Genomic DNA, 27,550 nt, shown 5'->3' on the forward strand with positions numbered 1-27,550 from the left:
CATGCTCTAACCAATGCCTACCAGTGCCGTGCCTCTGGGAATATTTCTATCTTAAAAGTAATTCCTACTGTCTAACCCTTATCGAACTTAAACTTATCGCATATTTACAAAATGACTAGGTACGAAACTAAAGCGGAGGGTTAGTTACGTAACCCTACACCAATATTTAATTTTTCTACACTAGGTCTTAAATATTCTCGTAATATGGTAATATACTTGTGTTTGTCCATTATTCCATCGATAAAATAGAGGTTCCCTGTGGCAGCACTAGACATACACCCCCAAACCATTATAACCCCTCCGCCGTGTTTTATTTTAGCTTTTAAATTTTGTTTTTTAAGTTATTCACCAGGTTTTCTACACACATATCCACGTCCATCTGAGCCAAATAAATTTAAGTAAATAGCACTCCGGTCCAAAACTCCATGTCTTTATTTAAATGTTTTTTTGCAAATGCTAATCTAACTTTTTGATTCTTTGCACTGACAAATGGTTTTTTTCTGGAAATTCGACCATTGAGATTATGCTTTCTCAAGACTATTCTACTTGTTTCGGGGTTAACTGTCTTATTTAAATATTTTTCTACTTCAGCAGCTCATTTAGGGATACTTAATCTGGGATTTTTTTTTACTTTTCGTACAATCCACCTTTCATCTGCTTCAGTAAATATTTTCCGTGGGCTTTTTTTTTTGGTGTTTCGAATCCTGCCCTCGTCCTTAAATCTTTCTATAATGTGTTGCACGGTCGACGCACTTTTTTCCACAATTTCAGCAATGGCCCTAATAAATTTCCTTTTTTTATAATGAGAAATAATTAGTTCGCGTTCTCTTAGTGTGGTATGTCTTCCCATGATGACGCTAAACTAAATTCTAACAAATATCAAATAAGCAAGAACAAGCCAAACCAATAATTGTTTATTGTATGCATTTTTTAACATTTTTTGCATTTGCAAACGTTTTATTTCCATAAAATTGAGCTGTATCATTTAAACTTTGAGATTCGTTTTACAAGCAAATAGAATTTAATTTTTTTTTCCTTTATAGGAATTGGTTTTTTTCTTCTTTATTGTGGATATTACAGAACAAATGTAGGATAGCATTTTAAAAATGTTTTACCTAGTTTATTGTTAAGTAAATGAAAATTAATTAATGAATAGTGATTTCAATACAGGTGTATCATTTTCACTTTGAGCCACTGTATATCTTTTCAGGTATTCACGATTTATTTGGTGAGTTTTTCTATAGTTTAATGGTACCCTTTTTTAGATTTCAGTGTACAATCGGCAAATTTAAAAGATTACTGTTTCATATTTGTTTATTGTGTGTAATGTTTTCGAAGCAGTCCTGTCTTTTTAAACTATAGTGATTGTTATTTCTCTTGTCAGGTAATTTCTTTTTTAATTTACTAGATAGTTTAAGTACTAATTTATGTACTAAAAAATTTTATGACGTCATACACAGTTTGTTGCTTTTTCAAATAGCAGTTTACACTTAAAGGTTATTCACATTTGTGCAGTTTTTGAAAATTTCTAATGAAGATGTTCATTCAGAATTAATTTTAGTGACAACTTCTGAAAACCATCCGACAGTTTGGCAGCAAAGGGGTTTTTTCCAAAAACTCCCAAACAATTCCCCTGAAAAAAATTAATGAATGGTTTGACAATCATGTGGTTTTACGTACCAAGTTAAGTCGAATTTGCATCTATCTGTCAATGAACACAATCTAACCCTCGAACACGTAAACTGCAAAAAATGGGCAAACTGGGTCTGTGTGAAATTTTTACATTTAACCCTTCGTTAGTCGCTAACGGTGTCTGATACCGAAGAGACAATCATTCAAACTGCATTTACGCACGAGACGACGCACCTCTGAGCCGCCATTCTGCAATTATCAACTGAGGTTCAATACATAAGGTCATACCAATTGGTAATTATTTGTGGTTTGTACATCTATTTTCGACTGTACGTGTTCCATATCCATATGTCAAAGATTTGGTAGTTCTCAATAAAAATGCAATATTCATTTCATCGCTACATCATGGTGTATACCATAAATACACTACATAGAGGTGATCTTTGTAAACCTCAGAAATCGTAACAGCATATAATTCTACGAAAGGTGGAGTTGATGTTGTTGACCAACTACGTTCGAATTATAACTGTGGTCGGAGCACCAAACGATGGCCAATGGTTATATTTTATACTATTCTAAATGTAGCTGGAATTAATGCGATGGTAGCTCATTCAGCTAGTAACCCTGAATCTAAAATAAGGAGACGCTAGTTTTTGCGGATCCTGGCACATCAACTTATCAGGCCCCGTTTGAATACTAGAACTACAATAAGGACCATACCAGTCGAGGCATGTTGCTTCACTGCCAGGTATCTCTCTTCATCGAATGAAAGCGGTTTAGTTGAGGGGTGAAACTCGGGATATTTTTTAAACTCCCCTTGTAGCTCATCCTGAAAATATTTCAAGTGCTATGTACAGAATATTCGTAAGTTTTGAGATTCGAAAAGTCTTCTCCATTTCTCCACTTTACTATTTCAAGGTCTTTCAACTCTCCTTCCTTTCCAAATATACAGGGTAATTCATGGTGAGTGTCCTATTAAAATGTTACGGAATTCTAATGTTGCTAGAGATCTAAAATTTTGGATACTGATGTAATGGAGTTTGATCTGTTGAATTAAAATATTGGTATCGTTGCGACGTTGACAGATCTATGCGTAACTGACACCAACTTTGTTATTTTAAATAACACACCCTGTATTTTATTACATTTTTGAATTTCCCGGAAGATTTAAACTCCAGTTTATTTATCATATGCCATAGCTATAACGTACCGTTTTCGAAATAAATAATTATTTTTTGACTGATTTGGCAACAAACAGCTCTAAATTGAAAAGCGCATATCTTTTCAGCTATCACAGCTAGAAGTTGAAATTTAAGCTACAGACTCTTATTAGTTATCTGTATCTTTTAATATTATACATTTTTTGGATTTACATACAGGGCGTGGAAAAATTGGTGCGATATCACCAGGATATAAATGTGAGCATTAAATGAGAATCTCAAAGAGAACACCCTATATTTTTGGATGGCATCTGAAAGATCAATAAATCCTCTATCGAAAAGTATTATACATTAATATAATTGTTTTCAGTTGTTTTTGAGATATTGGCAAATATTAGAATCTTTGAGAGTAAAAGACACCATTTATTTGTTGATTCGGTTAGGAAGAGGCTATGGGTTACTATGGAAGCATTATAAATAAGCAATTGTTTTTTTTTGCAATATTCTCCACATTATTTATTAAGCATTGGATTAGATATTTCTTGAGTTTAAAAATAGTTTTTGAATGTTCAAATAGTAATGTATTAAATTTATTTTACATTCACGGTGATTGTGATAGATTAACGTCAAGAACATGTAGAAAGTTCAATGAAAAATATCCGTACGGCGTCTCGGTCCTTGGAATTGGCCACCGCGGTCATCAGATCTTACACCGGTTGATGCTTATTTATGGGGTGTCGTTAAAAATAGAGTATACCGAGACGAGGTGCAAAATATTGACCAGTTACAGGAACGAGTGAGAAAAGCATTTGATCTTGATGATGCTTGATCCAAATGAGCTCCAGAGAGCTACAAACATTCATGTTCTGAATTCAATCCAAGAATGTCTCAAAGCAGACGGTGGCCATTTTCAGCAAAATCTTTAATTTTATTAATATTACGTAGATCTAGTTTATTATAAAGGATGTTACAATTTCGTTTATTTTACGTTGTTAACCCATAGCCTCCTCCTAACCGAATCAACTAATAAGTGGTGCCTTTTACTCTCAAAAATTCTAATATTTATTTCGAAGACGGTTCATCATAACTATGGCATATGATGGATAAACTGGAGTTTAAATCTTTCGGGAAATTCGAAAATGTAATAAAATACAGGGTGTGCCATTTAAAATAACAAAGTTGTTGTCAGTTACACATAGATCTGTCAACGTCGCAACGATATCAATATTTTAATTCAACAGATCAAACTCCATTACATGAGTATCCAAAATTTCAGATCTCTAGCTATATTAGAACCTCGTGAACTTTTAATAGGACATTCACCGTGAATGACCCTATATATACAGGGTTCGCCATTACTCCGGCCTTGGTTCCTGGTGTCTTTGTAAAAATATCAATATGAAATGTTTAGTACAGTACTAATTTATATCGGAAAGCTGCATGATTTAATAATATTTTTGTTTATACAGAGTGTTCCGTTTTCGCTGGGCAGCATAAAGTTATAATTTTTTAAATAGCAACCCATAATTTTTTTTATGCCATTTGATGAAACCTTAATTTAGAAGGAAAATACATTAAACATTTTTTAAATTGGTTGCGTTTTTCCTGTTGGTGACCCACACCGTAGCAACTATTGTTTATTCAGATTTCTTAGCGACTAACGAAGGGTTAAGCGTCATTTTAATAACAAATGTTCACTCTTTTCTCAGCTGGTTACGGATTGATTTAATTTTGATGTACATTTTAAATGAGCTACACCCTGTGTCTTAAATATCGTGAATTCCATGGAGATTAGGGGAACGGTAAAAGATACAGGGTAACTCAAATTAGAGAAAAGACGCGTGTTTTTCTGCTCGTTTAGAATGTGTTTTAAAATTTTAAAAATATACAGAGATGGTCAAAATATGAGCAGAACAACGAAAAATGTGATTTTTTTGATAAATTATGAGTAATGCGTTTCACTAAATTCTACGAACTTTGGCAGTTTTCTATTATGAACAATTGCCAATCGAATGGCATTGTCAGAATTTTTCCAGACTTTCTAGATATAGAGCTATGACATACAACTTTGTTATTTCTTATGGCTGCCATATTGAATTTGTGTGGCGACGAACAGGCCAAAATTTCTTTTAACCACGTATAACAAAAGGATCCTTAGACCTACCAAAGTAGGAAAAATATATCATTTTGCCTTAGTAGATTTAGAAAAAAGGGTCATGTGGCCAACTGTATTGTCACGGGACCATCTATTTGATCCTGTGGTTACCTGCATTTCCTATCTTATCATAATCCTATCTTATCTCAAATATGTTAAAACGCCTGGCGCCATGAACAAGTGGAGCCCATTAGGACCCAGTTGGAAAGGACAAAATCGAACCGCCTTTAAATGTTAAAACCACATAATTTTTCCTCATAAGTTCCTATGAGATATTACGTTCTATCTTGTGTGAAAAATTAATTTGAACTGAGATGCGAGAATTTGCTAGAGAACTGATATAAGGCAGGGTGCCACATTTTCTATGTCTTTGCTGCGCATTTCGCTTAATAATAATAAAAAAAAAACATGAGCCAATTTTGTTTAGAACTGAAGAACTTTTATTTTTAAAAAGAACTTTATTTCTTTTAAACGATTACAAAATTCTTATAGGTTCCTGAACTAACACTTAAGTCAACTTATTAGCTGAACTGCGTATTGGAGATTCCTGATTTTTAGAATCATATTCTGCTGATTCAGCGTCTGGACTGATATTTGTTATTGTCGCATATAATAATATGCTCAGTCGATCTTTTAATATGTTGTAAGAGTAAATAGTCATATAACTGACCCACTTCTGGGGTGACTAAGCAAAAAAGGCCATATAAAGTACATACGTCTAATTTTTCTATTATTTTTCTAAACAATCTATTGATCGTCGTGTTGCATTGTGCATTAATGCCTCAGATCGTCATTTTGCAACACTTAATGTACTTCTGTTCATTCTGTACTTTAGATAGAGATATCATAAGATAGATAAATTCAGAAATATGTTGTCTGAGCTTTTCTCCCGTTTTTTTTTAAATTTTAACTCCCTGCGTGCTTTCAAATATACTTAAGATGGCCCCCAAACATTTGTCTTATGAGAGACCACGAGCTTTTAAGCTCATAAACTTATAAGCCTGGAACTTAATAGACTCGGATAGAGAGAAAATATTGAAAAACGTATTTTAAGAAATTTTTTGCTTAGAATAAGGCCATTCATGTGGTTCTTAAACCTGCACATTATGCAAACCCCTCCGTAACCTTTTGCAGTATGTATAATGTGTTGCAGTGCATTAAGTGCGTTTAATATATTTCTTAATTGAATTAACTGACTTTTCAATTTCATTAACGCACTCGCTCCGCTCACTCATTAACCCATTTTGAATATTAATCGCCTCCATTAGTACAATTATTGATTAAATAAATAACGCATTTCTAACGTTTAAATTATTAACTAATACATTGTAGTCGCTTACATTGGCAATGTACGAACCTTAGTTCAGGTTAGCTCAGATTAGTCTTCAGAGGTATATAAAAGAGTAAATAAAAAATTGCACTTGATCGAGCAAAAGTTGAAACGATTCTGCCTCAAATTTCTATAATAATACTATATTCTACTACAGTTTTTTTAAACAATAAAAAAAAACGAATTATTGTTTAATCATAGTTATGCGTTCTCATTCCATAAATCGCGAAATAACACGGTTTATAAATGTGGAACAAGTGTGAGTCATTCGTAGCATCAAATTTAACATGTGAATATCAATGGTAAAAGTATTTTAAAGACTCGTTTTAAGTGAAACTCTTTTAGCACTGTCTTCTACATTTACAGACTATCGAATAATAACAAATGGAGCGAGACACACATGGCCAGGAAGGTGCAGAGTGCCAAGATTCTCAAAAAAGCAGACCTCAAAAACAGAACCAACCTTCCAGGAGAAGTGGACTAAGAACTGGTCAGCATGTCCAAGATCATCCTTACAGACGAAATGAAGATGTTGAAAGTCCAAAAGTATCCCGCCGGCGAATGAAAAATGTAGGAAATGCGATGTTGTGGTAAAACGAGGATATGGATCCGGAGATGATCATTTTAAATATGAGGATGATTCTAGCGAGGAAGGATTTTCTTCTGCATCGAATTCACCAGTTCATGTAACTTCCAGAGATGCTCCTGTTGAACACAACATGCCCTCGACAAGTGGAACATCATTAGAAAATTTCAGATATCTACTAGGAAACGTTAACATTCAAACCTGTGAAACAGGCTCTCCAGATCTTACACCGGGGCCTTCTGGGAGATATCAGGTAATATGTCCGCATTTTTTTTTAATAAAGAAAAATTATCTTGTATCCGAGGAAAATTTTGGAAAATGTTAGCCCGCCTACAAACATTTTATGAAGTTGCTTCTCTGCCCGAATTTGCAAATTGAAAATCGACCTTTACTGCACGTGTGTGGTAAAAATTTTGCATAACTAAGGTATTAGGGTGTGGATTTGTCCTCAAAGCTAAATCGTTTGCTTTGATTTAAAAGATCTTGTTTCAAGGATAAAAAAGGCGAAAGCACGAGTAAACCACACCTAAATTTTCATGGGAATCTCAGAATAGTAAACTTTAGGTTATAATTTTATAAATGAGAGACCATGAAAATCTAATATTAAATTATATAGAGGTTCGAAAACTTTTCATTATATCTCTGGCCTAGTAATAACAATTCAAAAAAGAACATGCGTGTGTCAAATTCATGGAGCATTAAAAGGCCCCTCTTCGCCGAAGTGTGGCAATAAATTGAATTTTAAGAAAGGGCCTTATTTATAAGGAGAATTTATACTTTTTAATTAGCAACTTATTACCTTCCACACTTGCTAACTAAATTTTTTACCACTTAGTTGAAAGTAACTAAAACATCATTTTTGCACAGTTTGAAAATCGCCCATGAAAAACTATCAGCAGCCGAAGATCATATACGAAATGAGTGCGAAAAGTGTATATTTCACCCGCTAATCAACAAGTGATGACATTGTGTCATTCCGTATTAAAATATTCAGTAAAGGAGACTGCAATATTTTTCCAGTCTTTGTTGTGACGTTTACGTATCTTTCCACCAAACATTTAAATATTCCTGTACTTAAATATACAGGGTGTCTCGTATTAAGGAACCAATCCGTTAATCGCTGATTGTTTATGCCGAAATAATTAGACTTTCCTTGTGGCATTTTTTTAGGCGCTTTATACTCATTACACAGGGTATTGAAGTTAATAAAAAAGATACATTTCTTCATAAATGAGTTGTTTCTTAACATATTTTAAATAAATTGTGCACTGATGTATAGTTCGATCAGGGGTACATTTTCTGTGATTTGGGAAGAAAGATTAGGAGAAGCAATGGGGAAATTGGGGGTTGTGAACACGTTTTCCCCCCAACTTTTTTTACACACTCCAATGATGCATTTGTTTAATTGTTCAAATTAGTTGTTTCTTTATTTAGATTTCTCCATTCTTCAAAAATTTTTATTTACAGCTTTAGAAGATATTTCAGCTTATTACTCCCCAATATGTGGCTTTTATTTTTTATTTATTTAATTAACCACTTCAGGAAGATGAAATTTTACAAATTGTCGATAAAAATTCGAGTATTAGCTCGAGAGTAATTGTTTTTCAAATGGAAAATCAAGGCATTAATAAGTACAACGTACACCAAGCACAAAATGTCAATAACGTGTGTTATGGCACTATATAGTAGATATAAATAAAAATGGGAGCTACGTATTGGGGGGCGATAAGCTGAAACATCTTCTAAAGTAAGCAACAAATCAAAACTTTACGAGCATGAAAACATTCAGCTAAAGAAACAACTAATGTGAATAACTAAACAAATGCACCATTGGCGTGCGTAAACAAAAATTTAGGAAAAAAATTGTCCACGACCCCCCCTTCTTCCCAATTTTTATTCAATTTTTTTAACCCAAATCATATGGAAACATGTTCCTAATCAAACTATATATCACGACAAAATTGCATTAAAGCATCTTAAGAAATACCCAAGTTATTAATAAAAGTAATTTGCATTAACTAACTTCAGTATTTTGTGCAATGAGTGTAAAATGCCATAAAGTATGTCTAATTATTTTCGTATAATGAGTTTCCGGTTAACGGATTATCTTACTGATACGAGGCACCCTGTAGTTTTAGTACAATTGCGAGCGTAAAGCCTTTATAGAGCCTTCTAGGTGCGGAAAATTATAATAATAATTTTTTGCTTTATATTATTATACAATTCGAGATACGAGATAAGCTCAATTCTTAGTGTTATCACAAATTACCGGGCAGCTAACTAGGTACTTAACACCTGAGAAAGTACCTTTATCTCACGATAGTACTGCGAGGTTCCACTTTAAGATGTGTGTTCAATTACAATCAACATGCATTCAAACGTACAAAAAAAAATTCTTTTCGACACACTGTTTATTACTATTTATATTTGCTTATTTTTGTCTCGTTACTTTAATGGTGTGAAGCCATACCAAATAAACTAATTTCCTAACGGTTGCACGCGCAATTAGGAAATCAAGTAATAACACGGAGATCTTCGGCAATTGTTCCTGACTAAGTATAAAAATATCTAATGTTAATTCTAGGAGCAACCCATATTTGAACACTCAATGGGTGCCATTCCGAAACGAAAGCATACTTCCATTCAAATAGACGAATTAACACGATCTGTTCAACCGCCTCCAGGTTCGTGTGCTCTGGCACCATCGATCCACGTAAAAGAAATCTCAATTGTATCTTCACGTGACATGGAGTCACCTACAGAGAGTCCGTTGCATAAACGATACAGATCAAGGTAAGCTAAAAAGTCGAAGATTTGCAGAGTGCAAACTTATCAATTGTGTCTAGATCAAAAGAAAGAGTAGGAGTCGCTCGAGAATGTGGAACTTCCCATTCAAGGAAATTTACTTCATCCCAAGAAATCGAAATGAGTGCAGATATTGCTGATGCAAAAACTGATTTTCGTCATGAAGAGAAAGTTGGTACCGGTATAGAGAGAAGAATTAAACATTCGGAGAAGAACAGAGGTTTCGCCTTAGGCTCGGATAATGCATGCATCCGTTGGACAACGACGCATGTCATTATTTATTCCCCTAACGAGTTTATCCCTACATTTAGATTAACACCTAATGATAAACCAGAGAAATGGGCTCTGCAGCCATTCAGAAAATCTCAATATAGTGGTCATAGTGGTGCTGCCTCATGTTCCAAACAAGATATTCAGCCAGATGTTTCTATTGATTCGGATTCAGATGAAGAAATGCTCGGTAGACCTTCCCGAAAGGGAACGTCGAGTCGTGTATACGGTCTTGTTCCTCATCTTGGGAACATCACTAACTCTTGTATGATGTATGAGCCAAGTGACTACTGTAACCTCTTCACAACATGCAAGAGATGCAAAACGCCCCAGGGTTTATTTACTCGAGTACCCATGCACCTTGTCATACAATGGTCCAAGAAGATAGGAGGTAAATCACACTCCTTCAGGAAAGAATATGAAGTTCTATTTCCCGTGGACCCAAAGGTATTGGCGGTGATGTTGAAAGAGGAACGACCCGACGTTAAAGAATGGTTGATAAATTCGAAAGTGGTGAATCTTGACAAAATAATTCACGCAACGCGTAAAAAGTTCCCCACAAGGGAGGAAATCGGGAGTGAAACAAGTTAGAGGTGAATTTAAAGATACTTTAGTGACGTGTACTTCAAGAAGGATAAAAAAATAAGTGACCATCTAGTACTTTAAAGGGTTTCAATAAGTGTAAAAAAACAACATCAGCCAATTGGCGTTGTGCTTTCAATTTTATTTTTCTTTTAACTGTAGAAACGATATAAGTTAAAATAAATATATGTACCATTTATAGATAATGTATAACTTTAATATGTAATTGAAATCCCGTGTAAGTGTATTCACAGTACCGCTAAATCGGATCCCAAATTTAGGCAAAAATAGTCGAAAGACAATAATGATGGAAATGTTTATTTTAAATGACGAAGTTGCGCAAACGGTAAATTTAATTTTGACTGATATACGTATTTTTGCCTATTTAAATAAAACTTTCTTTCCGTATCATCAAATCTCAGATTCCAGGTCTGTAAAGTAGCTGTAATGAGCGTTTTCGTCGCATATGCGATTCTGGTTACAGTTGGCAGTGAATTCGGGCAAATACCACTGTGGTTGCCGATCTGAAATTTTCGGGTTCAAAATGGCAACCTTTTGACAGCTGTCAAAACCAAAATGACAGCAGCTAGAAGACTGCGCCTTCTTGTGTTTGTTATTCTAACTACATATTCTTTTCTAACTCTTGTTCTTTGATACAAATAAAAGTTGCAAGAAACTATGGAGATTTCTTCCTTACCAAATTGTTTTTACTCACCTCAATTCCTACAATATACGGGGTGGTAATTTTAACTCGAATAAATTCAGTATCTACATATTATTTGATTTTAGCAAAATTGCTTAAACACGTCAATATTTAGTTTACCCGATATACTTTTTGATAGCGATCTAATAACAAAAATGTGAACCCCTTAGTTAGGGTGACAGTTACCCATAAAAGTTTAAATAGAAAGGGGGTTCAAGTGACCCGTCATTTTAAAGATCTTTTCAACCTGACTTTATCTGATATATTACTTTTCATCACAGAGCAAAAGAATACTAAAAATAAATTGTTTTCATGCTTAAATGTTGTTTATTTACTTCTAATTTTTTTAGGAAATATTTCTGTAATACCACAATAATCTGAGTATTTCTTCAAGACAAAATTTAGTTGATTTCATTTAATACACAAAAGAAATACTTCATATTAGTTATAAAATTGCGGATAATGCTTTACTGAACCGGATTTCCTTCAATCGAAATTTTAATAATGATAGAAAACGGCGACATAGTCCGAACATAAAATAAGTTTGCTTAATTATTTCGACGAAAGTATTCCGATTTGTCACCCATTAATCAATGGATCATAAGTAAAATGGAAAAGAAATTTTAAAATCATAGTCATGTGAGAAATACCCCAAGAAATTGGTCGCAAAAAATTGATGACGATAGAGAAATTAACGCACTCTTGGCATTAGAAGAAAACCCGATTACACCAGCCCCTCAGATAGCTCGTGAAAATTTAATCAGTAATATATTTGTTTTGAAAATATTGAAAAATCCAAATATTCAGCCTCATAAAATACAAATACATCAAACATTGTTTGATGGTGATAATGATGATGGAGATCGACGAACTGAATTTTGCGAAAGGATTATGAGTGCTGTTCATCAATTATCTATAAATACTTATGGAATGGATTTTATATACTAATGAAGCAACTTTTACATTAAATGGACATGTCAATAAACAAAATTGTCAGTATTAGTCTATAGTGAATCCCCATTGGATAAAAGGTCACACGCAGTATCCTGAAAAACCAAATGTTTGGGCGGATATCATAGGGAACCGAATATTAGGGACAATATTTTTTGATGAAAATTTAAGTGGTCAATGATAGTTAGAATGTCTTAAAGAACTAATTCCTACATTATCTAATTTGTTTCCTAGTGAAGACAATCTAGACATACCAAACGAACGGATTTGATTACAACAAGATGGAGCACCACCACATTTTACTCGAAGTGTTCGCTTATATCTAGATGAAATTTTTCCAAATCGATAAATAGGAGAAGAGGTCCAATAGAAAGGCCGCCGGGATCTCCCGATCTCACTCCTCTCAATTTATTTTTATTGCGGCACCTGGAGGTTTATAATACAAAACTACATGATATAGACAAACTCAAAGAGCATGTTAGACAAGAAATTAGGAAAACCACTTCAAATACTTTTAAAAATGCGACAGGTGAGTTTTATCACTATTTAGCGCCGTGCCAAGAAGTGAACAGTGAACATTTCGAACGGTTGCTAAATTAAAGGGAAATGATAATTTGATTGTTTAAAATGTTGTTCATTTTTAGTATTATTTTTCTCTTGATAAAGAGATCTTTAAAATTAAGTATCACTCGAAATCCCGGTTCATTTAAACATTTAAGAGTAACTGTCACTGTTTTGTCCCGGAATACATCTACCCGTTTATACCCTGAAGCAAAGGTTTACAAAACAAAGGCCTTGTAATTCGGTAATATATACACTCTATTTTGATAACTGGGTATTGCTCAGAACCGCACTGGCTTGTAAAACTGAAGAATATAACGAAAAAATAATGGAGTGAGGTTATTTGCGTGTGGTTGAAGGGAGAATTCGGAAAAAACTAACTGGAAAATTCTTAAGACTTTTTTCGTTTCGACGGTGGTGGCGACCAAGTTCATAATATTCCGCCTCCCTCCGCCTACGTACACGCCAATCAGAACTGCCGTAGACCGATTCCCACGGTACGGTGTGCCTGTTTTATACCAAGTTATGGAAACACAAAACCTTAAAAGGTTTTTGCAATCACTATCTAAAACCAGTGATTTTCGTGAGGCCTGGCCAATGTAACAAGGATTTCTCACGCCCTGGGGCCATGTGCGAAATCTGCCTATGGTTCCTTCGCGGTGGCGTCCATACAGCCCTCAAGTCTCATAAACTAGATAAAAGTTGACAATCCACGCATATAACATAGAACAGGTGGAAATTGGCCAAGTCCACCAATACTTAGGCTTATGAGCAATTACCATTGGTCCTGACAGTCACCCTAGCTAAGGGGTTGACGTTTGTAGCATCAGAACACTACCAAAAAGTGTATCGGCTACAATAAAAATTGACGTGTTTAAGCAATTTTGCCAAAAATCAAATGCCATGTAGATACCGAATTTATTCCAGTTAAAGTTACCACACTGTATGTAATATTATACTCATTTTCCATTTGAGAGAATTGTTTGTAGTCACAGTTTTCATTATAGTTGCTTTAGCAACGAGGAAATCCTTTCATGGATATTGACCATTTTAACTATACAGCCCGATGTAGAGTGGAAAAATTCTGTACCTCTGTGTAACATACATTAAATTGAATGGCGAAATTACCTAACAGGTGTCGTAAGAAGGAACAATTTCTCAGAGCAATTTTATCAAGACTTAAAATAGTTTTTCGTAAACAACTGTTGTCCAGAATAATAAGTTTGTAAGGTAATAACTGTGCTTACGCAGGTAAGTATCAACAATAAAAATTGTTATCTAATCAAGCCCATGAAATACGAATGAATTCGGCATTCACGTACTTATTAGATTGTGATTGATATTGATGTAGCATAGTGAATGGATCAAAATACTGGTACAAAATATAAAGAAATTTTGTTCCATCAGTTTCCTTTCCGACCCTGAAATGTTTCATTTTGGACAATAAACCATTATGGAGAAGTCCTATGCCAATCTGGAATCTATTGAAAAGTAAGTGCCTTCTATAACATTAGTTGATTTTGTTAAATATAATATTATAAATACTATAAAAATAATCTCAGTTGGAATTACATAAAGCTAAATGTTGATATAAATATTTGCTAGAACACAAGATTATACTTAACTTATTATACTTATAATATTCATTTGGATGAATTGATAAGATGGTTCATCTGGATTAAGTTATTTCTAGGAAAAAAAATTCTGCTAAGGGAAACTATCCTTTGAAAGCTTATTTTTTCATCTCTAAATTTTTGCCAGCCTTCTTTCTATGGCTAATGGAAAATGTACAAATGTCCTTCCTTAACTGAGTTAAAGGTCTCTCTTTGAAAGGAGATTTTGATGAAAGTTGCATTTACACGATAAGACGCATTTCAAATTCCAATAAAGTTTCCGCCTACCTCTCCCAATTCAATATTTGATTCTTAAATTAAAAAAGAGAAAGATTGATTTTTCTAATTATAAATATTGATCTGAGTAAGGTGGGTGCAAATGCCCTTCGCGACATAAGCATAAATACATGTCCTTCGTATTGGTTCCTAACGAGTTAAATGTCTCTGGGTTTCAATTTTTAATCTAAATAGTACTTGTCTGAGTAGAACGATCCTTTTCAATCTCACTATCTTTCACTACATTACAATTTCAACTAATTATGATCTTTGGTATTCCAGCATCCACGAGCAGCTCAAGAAACTTTCCAACAATGACAACATCCACCAACTAGCACACCAGGGATTAGAATTGTGGAGAAGGGAAAATGCCAGGGCTTCTTTGAGTCAGCTTAAGGCAGATGTTGCCCAAATTGCAGAGGAAATGCTCTACAACTTCTTTCCGCAAGACCCCAGTTACACTAAACCTGAAGAACTGTCGGATTTAGTATCTGCGTAAGAACAACTGGAAACTAAATATATTAACAATCTGTTGTTAATAAGACATATCATCGCACATATTTTGTGCAATCAACAAAGATATCTATCAGCGAGTCCGCTCAATTTAATTAAGATAATACAAAGTGCCTTAATTAGTATTTGGGTTTTAGTTATGAAAGAAGTGATGGAAATTCGAGATCTGGTCTATATTCAAAAATGAGATATGGCAATGCAAAAAATTCAGAACCGATTAGTAATTTTTTTTAATGAAGTAGGTAAACTTGGCATGGGACTAGGAAGAAATATCTATCATTTATGGAAAACCACACTGAAAAAAATTATTATCGTTAGGTGGGAATTTCCACACAAATGAGAAAATATAGTATTGGTGGCAGTAGAAACTAGATAGGAAAAATTTCTCATAAAGTTGTTTATTTACTTTTTTGATCCCATTTTCTCCGAATCATTAACTTCCTGCAAGTCTTGTTTTTCGTTGAGATCAGTAGATTTTCTGCATCATACTGCTATTGACACACCACTTCTTCCACTCGTCCGATCACCCTTCACCAGACACAACCTTCTTATCCAAATCTAAAAACATCATTTCAGGTATGTGCACTCTGAGACTTACGATACAATATTCTCTTGCCTCAAAGCAACCAACAGCAAAGAAGATCTGCATCTATATAAAATATCCAAAGAATTCTGCCGAAATAATGGCACACCAAAGCAACTAGGAACGACTTTTTACAATTTTATTCCAAATGCTGCTGTACGATGTTCAAACATGTTATTTTGAATAAAAGTAAAACATATGTTTTTAGGTGGTAGAGTTGTCTATGATAGGCAGCAAAACAACTCCAATGGAAAAGCTCAAAAACCTTCAGTTGACTTATGACTACATATTTGCTGAAGTTAAAGGAGCTTTGATTTCTGTGATTTCCAAATACTCTGGTACAGTATTGAAATGTCGTAAATTCGTCCATAAAAATTGAACTTTCAGAAAAAGAAGTAGAACTTCCCTTTATGGATAACAAAGAGGCCTTCCCTATTGTCATGGCCGTTATCCTAAAATCGAAGTTATTTTACTTCGTTAGCGAATTGAATTACATAAAGGAATTCGGCTTTGATTTTATAAAGAATCTTAAGGAATTTAGGTAAGACCTATACAGAGGGTTCCATGGCAAGAAGAAAACAATTAAGGAGATGAATGTATAAAAAAAGTCCTCTATAAAGTTTCAATTTGTAATGGTCTAAGAAACACTCAGTAATTTTTTTTTAATTTTTATTCACACTATTAAATATTTACTCAAATTAGAGCTCTCTAATTCCACATGAGAGAAATTTTAAAACAACATGTGAAAAAGTATACACATTTCTTATCCGGCACTGCTTTCGCTGTGGTTCGAGGTTGTCTAACAAACTAAACACATTTTTAACAACTATTTTTATAAATAAAAAAAAAATAAAAACTAAATATTTCTTAAACCGTTGAAAATCCCCCTATTTACATTACTTTTTTGTTGGAAATGTACGTATTTATGTTGCAGGGAAATTTATGAAGTATTCAATAGCTGCGTTGAGCAAATTTTTAGTATTAAACCAACAACTAGTGATTCAGATGATGCAGAAAAACTCGCCAATGAAATGAGTGTCTGTGATGCCATAAAGTTCATCGAATCGCAGAATAGGGAAGATAAATCTGAGAGTCAAACGATATTCAATGAGGAACAAGATCGACTTGCAAGACTGATAACTTCGGCCACGACTGAACATTTACAAATTTCTTAATTGTATAATGAAAATGTCTGAATTGAGGACTGAATAAGAGAAGCATATTTAACTCATTACAACCCTCACTTCTTACATCAATCTAAGATTTAAACTTCGTTCAGGTCACGATGTATTTTACAACCTTAGTGTATAATGTGCAATTATTAATTTTTTTTAGTGAATAATAGAAAATAAATATATTTCCTTAAAATTGAATCAAAACGGATCTTCTAGATCTGTTTTTCTTAGAATCTAAAGGTCTTGAAACCTATAGGTTCTCAGAGTCTCTGAGTCTACAGGTCTTCCTTACTGGATGATAAAAAATAAAATGGGTGAGTCATGAGCTAATTTCAAGGTAAAAACTTCATATAAAGGCATTCCCTAAATTTCTTCCAAATTGGTTTACAGAGTATTGAAGTTTCACCTTTTTTTTCCATTTTTCATCAGCTTTTCTGTTATTTGTAAAGATAATTGACTCAAAATTGATGGAAACAATCATTTTAGCATTAGAAATGAACTGAATCAACATTTATTTAAAATGGTCTAAAGGGCGTTACTTTTTTTCTGGTCGCTCTCAATATTTTACATCGCAATTTTTTTTATGACATTTTTAGATTTTGTTCATTGCCTTCATTTAATTCTTTATGTCTTTTATTAGCTTGTTTGCGTCTTCAGTTGGTTTTATTAGGAACAACGGTATAAGAGATATTTGCAAAAATACCTTCACATGTTCGCTCCGGTTGACCTAACCATGCGATAAAACGTCATGAACTTGAAAAATTTTAAGTACTCGTCAAACTATTAAAATAGACCCAGAATTTTTCATAGAACCCGACAGCCCATGAGAAGACACTGGTATAATCGTGTATTTTGGTAGGAGGAGGACATTTTTAACAATTATTTTGATTATAATCCAAATTAGTAATTTTAATTTTTCTAAATATTTCTTAAACTATTGTGCCCGATAAAAAAAATGAGAGGAATAAAGTTAATGAACAAAATCTAAAGAAGCTATGAAAAAAGTTCTGATGTAAAATATTGAGAGCAACCATGAAAAAAGTAAAGATTAAATAATTGTAATTTCACTTTAGTCGTAATACTAAAATGATTCTTACTGCCAATTTTGAATTAATTATTTTTACAAGTAACAGATAAACTGATAAAAATCGAAAAGATAACATTAATACCCTGTGAAATAAAATGGAAACTATTTAGGACATGTCTTTATATGAAGTTTTTATCTGAAAATAAGCTCATAAAGTCATCCATTTTATTTTTTTATCATTTATTGAGAAACACTTCGCAGTTGTGACTCTTCAGAAACCTTCCTTGTCGCTGACCCAAGATGCTCTTATAGTAACCTGATAAGAATTTAATAATTCTGATCGTATTAACAAAAAGTCGAAGATAAATGTTATTCTTTTAAATGGAAATCCCCTTTCCCATCAGTTATAATTTCTTTGGTCTAAGATGAATATTTAGCCAAAATCAATTTAATTTCATACAAATATTTAATTATCGGCCGATACTTTTATTGTTGGAGCAATATGAGACTTCATCTGCAGGAATTAATTTCGAAGTAAAATAGTTTAATAACAGTTCAAATGATTTCAGAAGATTATTATCGAATTGCCCATCTCTATCTAAGGCAAGAGCTCGCATCACTTCTCTATCTGAATCTCCGTTTTCCGCGCTCCCGAACGAAGAGCCATTTTTTACGACTTTCCCTTGCTGTATCAACATCTTCATCGTCTGCAAATTTCCTGTATTTCAAATGACTCGTGCCTGTGAACTTGTTGTATAAACAAAAGGAAAGTTCAGACATTGTGAGCTTTTAAACCTGAATAGTAATTAAAATGTTTTCGATTAAAAAATTGAGTTCATGTGAATTGATTTAATGCGCCAGAAGCGAATATATTATCTACCGTCTCATAAATAATAACAAATTCAATGAAACCACTATCTATTATTAACACAGTGATAATCCAAATCGATTTCGTAGATTCGTTTTCGCTGACGTAGAGTTACCTCGACGACTATAAAAAAAGTTTGTGTGAAACAGAGAATATTCAATGGAATTAATTGACTAAAGGTTAAGAATCTGTACTTGAAAACAAATCACGAAGAAAATATTCGTCTAAGTGTTCTGGTTCAAAGTGTGGACAATAAGTGAAGTACCATTATTTTATTTAAACCAGACATATATCGATCTGTTGTTTTGCTGCAAATTGGGTCGAAATGACGGAAGTGTTGAGAGATTTTCCGGCAGGTCCCTTGGACTTCTACAGGAAGAAGGCTTCCTTTGATTGGAAGCAGTTGAAGGTCTTTCTATTTGGCGAAGACGAGGTCAGATATTTGGTAAGTCGGAGCGAAAATGTGAATTCTCGAAAACTTCCTGATCATTAAAAATCTAGCTACCAAGGAAACAACCCCTAATTTTCGTTCTAGAACAACCTCTACAATGAAATTGACAAATATCCAGAATTCCAACCGAATAACAAAGTTCTCACGTTTGATGAGCAACGAAGAATTGCCTATAGACAGGCTGCTATTATCCGAGCAAACCAGGACAAACTGTAAGGCAATTCAAACAAGTTTCAATAACACAATCAAACCAAAAACTTTTATTGCGGAAGTTTTTACGTGGCGGAAATAATTTTTATTTATTTCAGGTACCATCCAAAATTTAACATGTTTGGGTACTATGCACCAGCAGCTGAAGTGAAGCTCGGACTAGGAGTTAAGCTCTTTACTGGCATGCTAGAAAAGCTAGGAAGCGATAGACATAAACAACTCATTGCGGATATTAAAAATGGAAAAGTATGGCATATTAGACACTCAATTAAATTATTTTTCGCTATTTTTAATTAAGCCCAAATTTTTTTACAAAATTGAGCGCAATATGTAACCAAACGCTCGAATTCAATTAGAGATGGAAAGGAAAACCTAAATTTTTGAGCCTTTTTAAAACTTATTTTTAATTCTGGTCAAGACATGGCCAACAGATATTAATTAGAGCGGAAACATAAGAAATCGCAACTAAGACATGATAAGGAGAAACTGAGCAGGAGCTCTGAAGTGATCTTTGCGGTGAAAAAGTTCTTCGATGGGGAGCAAAATGAGTAAGACGAGAGTAGGATAGGACTGAAAAAAGTGCAAAAAACCGATCTTTCAAGGAAGAAAATTTCTCTGAACCTAAAATGAAATTAGCACAAACAGAAAGTTGGAATAGAATTAGCCATATGACGCTCCTACTTAAAATGTCTTTTAGATAAGTGGTTGTTTCTGTCTAACCGAAATCTCCCATGGGACCAACGTTAAAGGGATGAGGACCACTGCTACATACGATAAAGTAGCAAAGCAATTTATCATCAACACCCCTGATTTCGAGGCAGCAAAGTGCTGGGCGGGAAGTAAGCTATTTTAACAAGCTGCAAAGCTCATTTTTCTTTAAAAAAAAATTGAAGGCTTAGGCAATGCTGCAACTCACGCAGTTTTATACGCTCAACTCTATATCGATGGTAAATACAATGGCTTGCACACTTTCGTGGTGCCTATTCGCGACCCTTCCACTTTACTACCCTATCCTGGGGTGATAGTTGGTGATATGGGGGAGAAAATTGGACTTAATGGAATTGATAATGGGTTAGTAGGGGCTTCTATATTATAAATAGAGAAAATAAATATTTCCAAAGGTTTTTGATGCTGAACAACTACCGAATTCCCCGTGAATACCTGCTGAACCACACAGGAGATGTCCTTGAGGATGGACAATATGTGACCCCCTATGAAAAAGAGTCTGAAAGATTCGGAGCTTCGCTGTTAAGTCTTTCAGCTACCAGAGTTGAAGTGATTGTTCAGTCTGAAGTCTATGGAGGGTTCGCCCTTACAACTGCAATTCGATATTCTGGAGTGAGGAAACAGTTTGGGAACAACGATGAAGAGATGCCAATTTTAGAATATCAAACACAGGTTGTTACTTCATGAAAATGAGATTCTACAACAGAAAACAGTGTTGCCTTTTAGCAATACCGTTTATTGCCTTATTTGGCGGCAGCTTACGTACTGAAAAGCTTTACGAGATTTGCCTTCCAAGCTTTTGAACAATACATGAATGAATTTAGAACTGACTCAATATCATTGCTCGGAATTGAGTTGCATGTGGTGACTTCGGCAGCTAAACCTTTGACGGGGTGGATTATGAGGGATGCAATTCAATCCTGCAGAGAAGCCTGTGCTGGACACGGATACCTTAAAGGTATTCCTGTATTTCCTTTTACTGGTTAAAACGTGTATATGGAAATATTTTTACAGCTGCGGGACTTGGAGATATAAGGAATAATCAGGATGCTACTTTAACTTACGAAGGAGAGAATTGGGTTTTAATACAGCAAACCAGCAACTTTTTGCTGAAGTTGAGACCGAACATACTTTCAGGTGTGGAAGTGAGGTCACCCCTTAAATCAGTCGATTTTCTCAATAACATTTCTCCCATACTAAAGTCGAAATTCACTGCCAATACCTTTGAGGATGTTATAAAGCCTGAGAGTGAGTAAGGACGCTGAGTTTCTGCTATTCTCGCTAATGATTCGCTAATGATCAGGTATTTTGTCCGCTTTCCAATGGTTGACGTGTTATCTGCTCAATCTTACCCATGAAAAACGAGAAGCTCGTGAGAAACTCGGAGAGTCCAGCTTTGCTTCCAGAAACAACACTCAGGTGTTTTACGCCAGGAAACTTGGAATAGCTTTTATCGAGGTAAACTGTCGCTAAAAGATTTTTATGTTTCGATTAACAGGATGAATTTGCAGCATTTTCTTCTTCAAAAATTCCTGGACAAAATTAGCGAAACCTCGGACCGAAGTTTAAGAACCATTTTGTTAAAGATATTTTCCCTCTATGGATTATTCAGCTTGGAGAAGTTTACTAATATTCTGTACCAAGGAGGATATATAACAGGAGACGCTCCTTCAATATTAATTCAAGACAGCATAATCGAACTGTGTCTTTTATTGAAGGATGACGCTGTTGCTTTAGTTGATGTTATTGCACCACCAGATTCGCTTTTGAATTCAGTTTTAGGAGCTTCAGATGGGCAGGTAAAGACATTTTAAAATATCGAAAAATGTTTTGATATACTTAGCTGGGAACATTGCTTATTTTAAGGTGTACCATCACCTGCGGAATTCTTTCTTTGCCTCACCATATGGAACGGGAAGGCCTTCTTGGTGGACGGATATTACCAACTGGAAAGATATTTCTATGTCAGCGAAACCAAAGCTATAGGTCCTTCTTAATTCATTTTCTATCATTTCTTGTAACATAAAGATACACAAATATAAATAATGATTATTTTTATTAATGTAAAAAAAAATCATAACGATTACTGTTTGCTGTATCTTCCAGTCTTTAATGTGGTTGTTACATGCTTTATCTATATACTGGTCATGTCTGGATTCATTAATAGCTTTTTGGGCAGAAAAGATTCTGTTAAAATCCGTAAAGGCACGTTTTCTCAGATCGACATATAATTTCCAAAGGAACCTAGTATTGACTATTCAAGCGGGTTTTGCAAATTGTTCTCAAGAACAGATGTCTACCTTATGTGTTTTTACAATTGCTAATTCCAGATTTCGATACCAATAAATGGTTCCTCCCTCCTTATCCATAGGCTTTGACAATTGACTCAAGTAGATTTCATTCATTCCTCAACAAACGTTCATACCGTACATATCATGACCGGTCATTCATAAAACTTGACCATACTTACTAATTGTTTTTAGGTACACTTCCTTATAGTGATTAAGAAAACCTTGTGTTTGGATCCGCTATTTTTACTAACTAATAATTAATAAATTATGTTAATCGACATTGTGTGTTAATTGAACAACTAATATCATTTCGTTTTATGACTTAAACAAACGGAAACAACAGTGGTCATCAATTTGCCAACGATAGATAATACGTGTTTCTAACAAATCTGTGAGTGCCTATATATGCTTTCTAGGCCGATTTTAAGTCATTAAAATTGAATGTGTTTCGGTAATGTATTTTGGTACTTAAGGTAATAAAATACAAAATTCTAAGGCCAGCCCTGTCTTATTTCTTCTTTATGTGATATGTACTTTTGTTTTCGATTTCCTATCGTTAAAAAAGAAATTGTGTAAGTTTAACTGCGATAAAATACATAGCTCATATCTATAACAATAATGTTATCTCTGCAGCCATCAATACGATCAAAGTTCAAGTCTGAGTTAAATTTTAAATTATAATCTTAAAAATACTGTTCACTAATAGAAGTTTAGCCACGTTCCAATAAATTGTATTACGGTGAAACCGAATATAGAATCATAGCATAAGATGACGGAAACAATCAAGGATTTCCCTTCAGGTCCTTTGGATTTTTATCGGTCGAAAGCTTCTTTCGACTGGAAGAAGTTGAGGTTATTTTTGTACTCCGAAAAGGATTTGAAGTTCTTGGCAAGTATAGTTAAATTTACTTAACATCGTTAATGTAATGTGGGCATAATTTACTTTTATCTTCAAGTTTGGTACATCTGACGCTTGAAAACTTTTAATATCCATTTCCTACGCTTCTGCGCTTCTGCTCGTTAGAAAAAACAGATTCCATTCCGTCTTTTCCTAAAAGTTTATGTTAGTTAGTGGTGTTTCTCACACAGCGAAGGCAAACAGAAAAAAAAATGTTTTAAAACGTTTATTGCAAATTGACCTACGAAAAATGATCACTGCAAAAGTGATTTTTCTATGCCACTGGGCGTTTGATCATTAGAAAAAGCACATTTAAATCTATCTTCGTCTAAAAATTTACGTGATCAATGTAGTTTTTTACTGCAGAATATGTTTTAAAACGAAAAGTTAATTTGAACTCTCTGATAGGACTATTTTTGACAAACTATCCTCTTTTGACCAATGGAAAAAGCGTATTTTTCTTCATCTTATTCGTGCGAGCCAATGGCGTTGTACGTGAACTGAAAAATAACAAAAAAATATATGACTAAGAAATTAAAAAAAAAATGGTTCTGAAGGCTGAAAGAAACGCTGGAACTACGTTCTGGCGCATTGTTAATTTGTTCATATAAAAACCAATTTCGGTTTAGGAAGAATGGATCACAACTCTAAAAAAATATCCAGACTTTTGGTCACCAAAGAAACCACTTTCCTTTGATGAGGAACGTTACCGCAGTTTCAAACAGTTCATCATCATCAAAACGAACGAAAATAAATTGTTAGTAAACAACTAAATTTTACAGCTTTTTGATCTTTTCCTCCAGCAGAAACAATTTCTAGGTGCCCTCCAAAACTCCAATATCCTGCGATACATCCACTGGACAGTGAACTAAAATTTGGACTTACATATCCAGTTTTTGTAGGAACTATTAGCAATGGTGGAACTGCGAGACATGCACGTATTGTAGAAGATGCTAAAAAAGGAAACGTATAAAATATATTATGGAGCTTAAGAGAATAATGAATTTGAGAAGGATTGAAATATTACAGATAAGGGGATGTTTCTGTCTAACTGAAGTTGGGCATGGTTCTAACGTGAGAGGAATGAGAACCACTGCTACCTACGACAAAAACACTAAGGAATTTATCATCAACACGCCAGATTTTGAGGCTGCAAAGTGCTGGATTGGTGGCAAGTATCAATATTTAAAATCTAATAAAAATTTATCAAGTTTACCTGATTCAGGTCTAGGAAATACAGCCACCCATGGAGTAGTTTATGCCCAATTATACACAGAAAACAAACACTACGGATTGCACATTTTCGTAGTGCCAATTCGAGACCCCGAAACAATGCTTCCTTACCCTGGAGTAACAGTGGGGGACATGGGAGAGAAAATGGGTCTTAATGGGATTGATAATGGGTAAGGTCTGTTTGGAGTAAAATAATATTACAAACTATTTTCTTCAGATTTGTCATATTTAAAAATTACCGAATTCCTCGGGAATATCTCCTAAACAAAAACGGAGATGTGACTGAAGATGGGAAATATGTATCGTTGATGATTGACGAAAATAAGCGATTCGGATCTGCTCTATTAAGTCTATCGGGATCTCGTATTAGAATTATCGGCAACAACATATTGTTTGGAAGCAGCGCTATAGCTATTGCTGTTAGATATGCCGCAGTTCGAAAACAGTTCGGTCCTAACGACGAAGAATTGCGTATTCTCGAGTATCAAACTCACGTAAGATTCGTTCATTAAGAATCGAGATATTTAATATTGTCCTATTGTAGCAATACAGGCTTCTACCATATCTGGCCTCGATCTACGTGCTTCAGTTCTTCAGTAAACACTTAATACAGATATTTTACGACTTTGTGCAAAGTATAAAATCCAAGGATACCCTCGAACTATTGGGCATAGAGCTGCATGCTCTAACTTCGGCAGCAAAAGCTGTCAGCGGTTGGATTTCCAGGGATGCCATCCAGTCCTGCAGAGAGGCATGTGGAGGGCATGGATACCTTAAAGGTAAAAATTTCTTGCAATTACAATCCGTAATAAACTTAAAGAGTATTTCAGCTGCGGGACTAGGAGATTTAAAAAATTCTCAAGAACCAGCTTTAACTTATGAAGGCGACAATTGGGTTCTAATTCAACAGACTTCGAATACTTTGTTAAAGTTGTGGAAAGGTATTAAGGCTGGAGTTAAGGTGGAACTTCCGTTGAAATCTGCTAATTTTCTCAACGATGCTACCGAGATATTAGAGAGTAAATTTACGTTTTCCACTTTGGAGGAAATTTGCCAACCACATAGTAAGTGCAGAAGAGCAAAATTGTGTGTAGATCTAAACATGTGAATTCCACAGAGTTCAGACACCAAAAGTTAAACTTTATGACTGTTAACTTCTGAAAAAATTTCAAATAGAACTAATTTTCCTTTCTTTAAGATATTATCACGATTTACCAATGGTTGGTCTGCTATCTCTTAACTGAATCTTACGGCAGATTTGAATTCCTTAAAAAAGAAGGAGGTAGCAGCTTTGCGGTTAAAAACGACATTCAAGTATTTTATGCTAAACGCTTAAGTGAAGCCTTCGTTGAGGTGATTATAATCAATATCGATTCAGAAAAAAAACTGTTTTCACTATTTTTACAGCACTATTTTCTGCAACATTCCCTGAAAACAATCCATCAATGTCAGGATAAACCAGGCCAAGCAGTCTTAACAAATCTGCTTTCTTTATTTGGCTTGTTTAGGCTGGAAAAATTCATATATTTATTGTACCAAGGAGGATTTATCACTGGAAGAAATCCTTCACTCTTGATACAGGACGGAATAATTGATCTCTGCAGCAAACTCAAAAATGATGCAGTTGCTTTGGTTGATGTTATTGCTCCTCCAGATTTGATTCTAAATTCTGTTCTTGGGCGATCAGATGGACAAGTAAATATTTGGACGCTGTTAGTCTTCGTTCATAATTTTTTTTTTTTAATTTAGGTTTACAAACATCTAGAGGAGTCATTTATGTCCTCTCCTTATGGAATTGACAGACCTAAGTGGTGGAAGGATATAGTGGATTGGAGGAATGTGGTTGCAAAAGCAGCTTCGAAGCTATGAAGGAACATATTATCAGAACTTAAATAAAATGTCGCAAATTATATTAAACAAAGTCAGTTAGAGAATAATTTGGAATAAGAGCATGTTATGTAATATCTGTAACTCATTATTGCTATTGATATTATCAATTTTATATGAAATTCTTGTAAAGAGAAGGTCATTTATTGATTTGTTTTTGAAGTTGTCATTAAACCTTCGTAGTAAAACATTTTTAAATAACCGTTGCTCTATTCAATGAAATATACCTTCCGTTTATTTGCGGAAAATGATTTCAGTTAAATAACCGCCACGGCTCGCTTGACATTCTTAATGAAGTTTCTTACGAGGGCAGTCACAAAAGTACCCGATTTAACGCTTAAAGAAGACAAATTTTTGAAAGATTACATTATTTCTCAACAAGTTTGGAAATGGGAAATGATCCGAGGGGGTTAAATCTGGCAGATAGGGTGGGTAAGAGAGAAATTCGAAATCCAATTGTTTAATTATTGGCCATTGCGAAGACGAAAGTGTGAACTGATACGTTGTCTTGGTGAAACAAGACTTTCTTTTTCACCAAATGCGGTCGCTTTTTCGTAATTTTTTCGCTCAAACGCTGCAATAAATTTGTATAAAGTTTTCTGGTTATTGTTCTTCCTTCAGGGAGATAATCAATAAAAATGCATCCTAAGAAAATTTACGTCATCACCTTTCCTACAGATGAAAGGATTTTCGTCTTCTTTAAAATCGATTCTCCACTTCAGTCCATTGCTTTGACTGCCCTTTCGTCTCAGATGTGAAATTACGGACCCATGTTCCATCCATGGTCATGAATCGACTCAAAAACTCGGTGTTCCTGTTGCGAAACTTTGTTCAATACTCCCTTGAAACATCATCAGGGCGCAGTTTTTGTTCAATTGTGAGTGATGGCGGCATCCATGTTGAACACGACTTTGTCATATCCAATTGTTCCGTCCAAAGGCGATGGACAGTACTTTTTGAAATGCCCATCTTCAAGTACAGTTTTGTAGATTTTTACAACAATCTCCAGAGTGGTCAGATCTGGAGTGACATTGGATCGACTACTGCGGAATTCCTCTTGGCAG

General features: G+C 34.4%; 5 protein-coding genes across 9 annotated transcripts in view; 4 read left to right on the forward strand and 1 right to left on the reverse strand.

Moving 5' to 3' along the window:
• The window catches only part of LOC136346555 (transmembrane protein 17-like), a 72,314-nt gene that overhangs the window by 19,594 nt on the left and 25,170 nt on the right, over positions 1–27,550 (reverse strand). The window contains exon 1 of one of the 3 annotated variants that reach the window (XM_066295800.1): positions 22,017–22,131. The exons of the other annotated variants lie outside the window; for them this stretch is intronic. The gene's annotated coding sequence lies outside the window, so the exon portion shown is untranslated. Of the gene's footprint in view, positions 1–22,016; positions 22,132–27,550 lie in introns of those variants that run through there. 3 annotated transcript variants of the gene reach the window in all.
• On the forward strand, positions 923–11,197 carry LOC136346457 (uncharacterized). 2 transcript variants are annotated; one of them, XM_066295629.1, is made up of 5 exons: positions 923–1,228; positions 6,644–6,867; positions 6,924–7,116; positions 9,448–9,656; positions 9,710–11,197. In XM_066295629.1, exons 2-5 carry the CDS (start codon positions 6,662–6,664, stop codon positions 10,527–10,529), a joined length of 1,428 nt encoding a protein of 475 aa, XP_066151726.1. In that variant the 5' UTR covers positions 923–1,228; positions 6,644–6,661; the 3' UTR covers positions 10,530–11,197. The 2 variants fall into 2 exon arrangements, with proteins under 2 accessions (XP_066151726.1, XP_066151725.1); XM_066295628.1 differs by lacking the exon at positions 923–1,228 and adding an exon at positions 1,288–1,384.
• On the forward strand, positions 13,817–17,149 carry LOC136346459 (uncharacterized). Of its 2 annotated transcripts, none has more exons than XM_066295632.1 (7): positions 13,817–13,986; positions 14,143–14,226; positions 14,907–15,119; positions 15,714–15,876; positions 15,929–16,058; positions 16,108–16,261; positions 16,655–17,149. In XM_066295632.1, exons 2-7 carry the CDS (start codon positions 14,189–14,191, stop codon positions 16,893–16,895), a joined length of 939 nt encoding a protein of 312 aa, XP_066151729.1. In that variant the 5' UTR covers positions 13,817–13,986; positions 14,143–14,188; the 3' UTR covers positions 16,896–17,149. The 2 variants fall into 2 exon arrangements, with proteins under 2 accessions (XP_066151729.1, XP_066151730.1); XM_066295633.1 differs by having other exon boundaries at positions 13,817–13,965.
• Positions 18,860–22,746, forward strand: LOC136346534 (peroxisomal acyl-coenzyme A oxidase 3-like). Its single transcript, XM_066295765.1, has 11 exons — positions 18,860–19,235; positions 19,326–19,453; positions 19,550–19,697; positions 20,149–20,290; positions 20,345–20,522; positions 20,573–20,849; positions 20,904–21,135; positions 21,192–21,425; positions 21,481–21,635; positions 21,689–21,976; positions 22,044–22,746. Exons 1-11 carry the CDS (start codon positions 19,116–19,118, stop codon positions 22,161–22,163), a joined length of 2,022 nt encoding a protein of 673 aa, XP_066151862.1. The 5' UTR covers positions 18,860–19,115; the 3' UTR covers positions 22,164–22,746.
• LOC136346533 (peroxisomal acyl-coenzyme A oxidase 3-like) lies at positions 23,169–26,591 on the forward strand. The gene is made up of 11 exons (XM_066295764.1): positions 23,169–23,361; positions 24,000–24,123; positions 24,186–24,333; positions 24,396–24,537; positions 24,592–24,769; positions 24,817–25,093; positions 25,144–25,378; positions 25,430–25,663; positions 25,798–25,952; positions 26,007–26,294; positions 26,349–26,591. Exons 1-11 carry the CDS (start codon positions 23,238–23,240, stop codon positions 26,466–26,468), a joined length of 2,025 nt encoding a protein of 674 aa, XP_066151861.1. The 5' UTR covers positions 23,169–23,237; the 3' UTR covers positions 26,469–26,591.

The sequence above is a fragment of the Euwallacea fornicatus genome, chromosome 23 (assembly GCF_040115645.1).
Source record: "Euwallacea fornicatus isolate EFF26 chromosome 23, ASM4011564v1, whole genome shotgun sequence".
In the NCBI taxonomy this organism is placed as follows: Eukaryota; Metazoa; Arthropoda; class Insecta; order Coleoptera; family Curculionidae; genus Euwallacea; species Euwallacea fornicatus.

Bases quoted from the DNA above. Each gene is read 5' to 3' on its own strand.
- LOC136346457 (XM_066295629.1), top strand. From the start codon at position 6,662: ATGGAGCGAGACACACATGGCCAGGAAGGTGCAGAGTGCCAAGATTCT. The intron at 7,117-9,447 runs GTAATATGTCCG...TGTTAATTCTAG, and splicing joins GGCCTTCTGGGAGATATCAG to GAGCAACCCATATTTGAACA. The intron at 9,657-9,709 runs GTAAGCTAAAAA...AATTGTGTCTAG, and splicing joins CATAAACGATACAGATCAAG to ATCAAAAGAAAGAGTAGGAG.
- LOC136346459 (XM_066295632.1), top strand. From the start codon at position 14,189: ATGGAGAAGTCCTATGCCAATCTGGAATCTATTGAAAA. The intron at 14,227-14,906 runs GTAAGTGCCTTC...TTGGTATTCCAG, and splicing joins AATCTGGAATCTATTGAAAA to CATCCACGAGCAGCTCAAGA. The intron at 15,877-15,928 runs GTACGATGTTCA...ATATGTTTTTAG, and splicing joins ATTTTATTCCAAATGCTGCT to GTGGTAGAGTTGTCTATGAT.
- LOC136346534 (XM_066295765.1), top strand. From the start codon at position 19,116: ATGACGGAAGTGTTGAGAGATTTTCCGGCAGGTCCCTTGGACTTCTAC. The intron at 19,236-19,325 runs GTAAGTCGGAGC...TTTTCGTTCTAG, and splicing joins AAGACGAGGTCAGATATTTG to AACAACCTCTACAATGAAAT. The intron at 20,291-20,344 runs GTAAGCTATTTT...AAAAAATTGAAG, and splicing joins AGCAAAGTGCTGGGCGGGAA to GCTTAGGCAATGCTGCAACT.
- LOC136346533 (XM_066295764.1), top strand. From the start codon at position 23,238: ATGACGGAAACAATCAAGGATTTCCCTTCAGGTCCTTTGGATTTTTAT. The intron at 25,379-25,429 runs GTAAAAATTTCT...AGAGTATTTCAG, and splicing joins AGGGCATGGATACCTTAAAG to CTGCGGGACTAGGAGATTTA. The intron at 26,295-26,348 runs GTAAATATTTGG...TTTTTAATTTAG, and splicing joins TTGGGCGATCAGATGGACAA to GTTTACAAACATCTAGAGGA.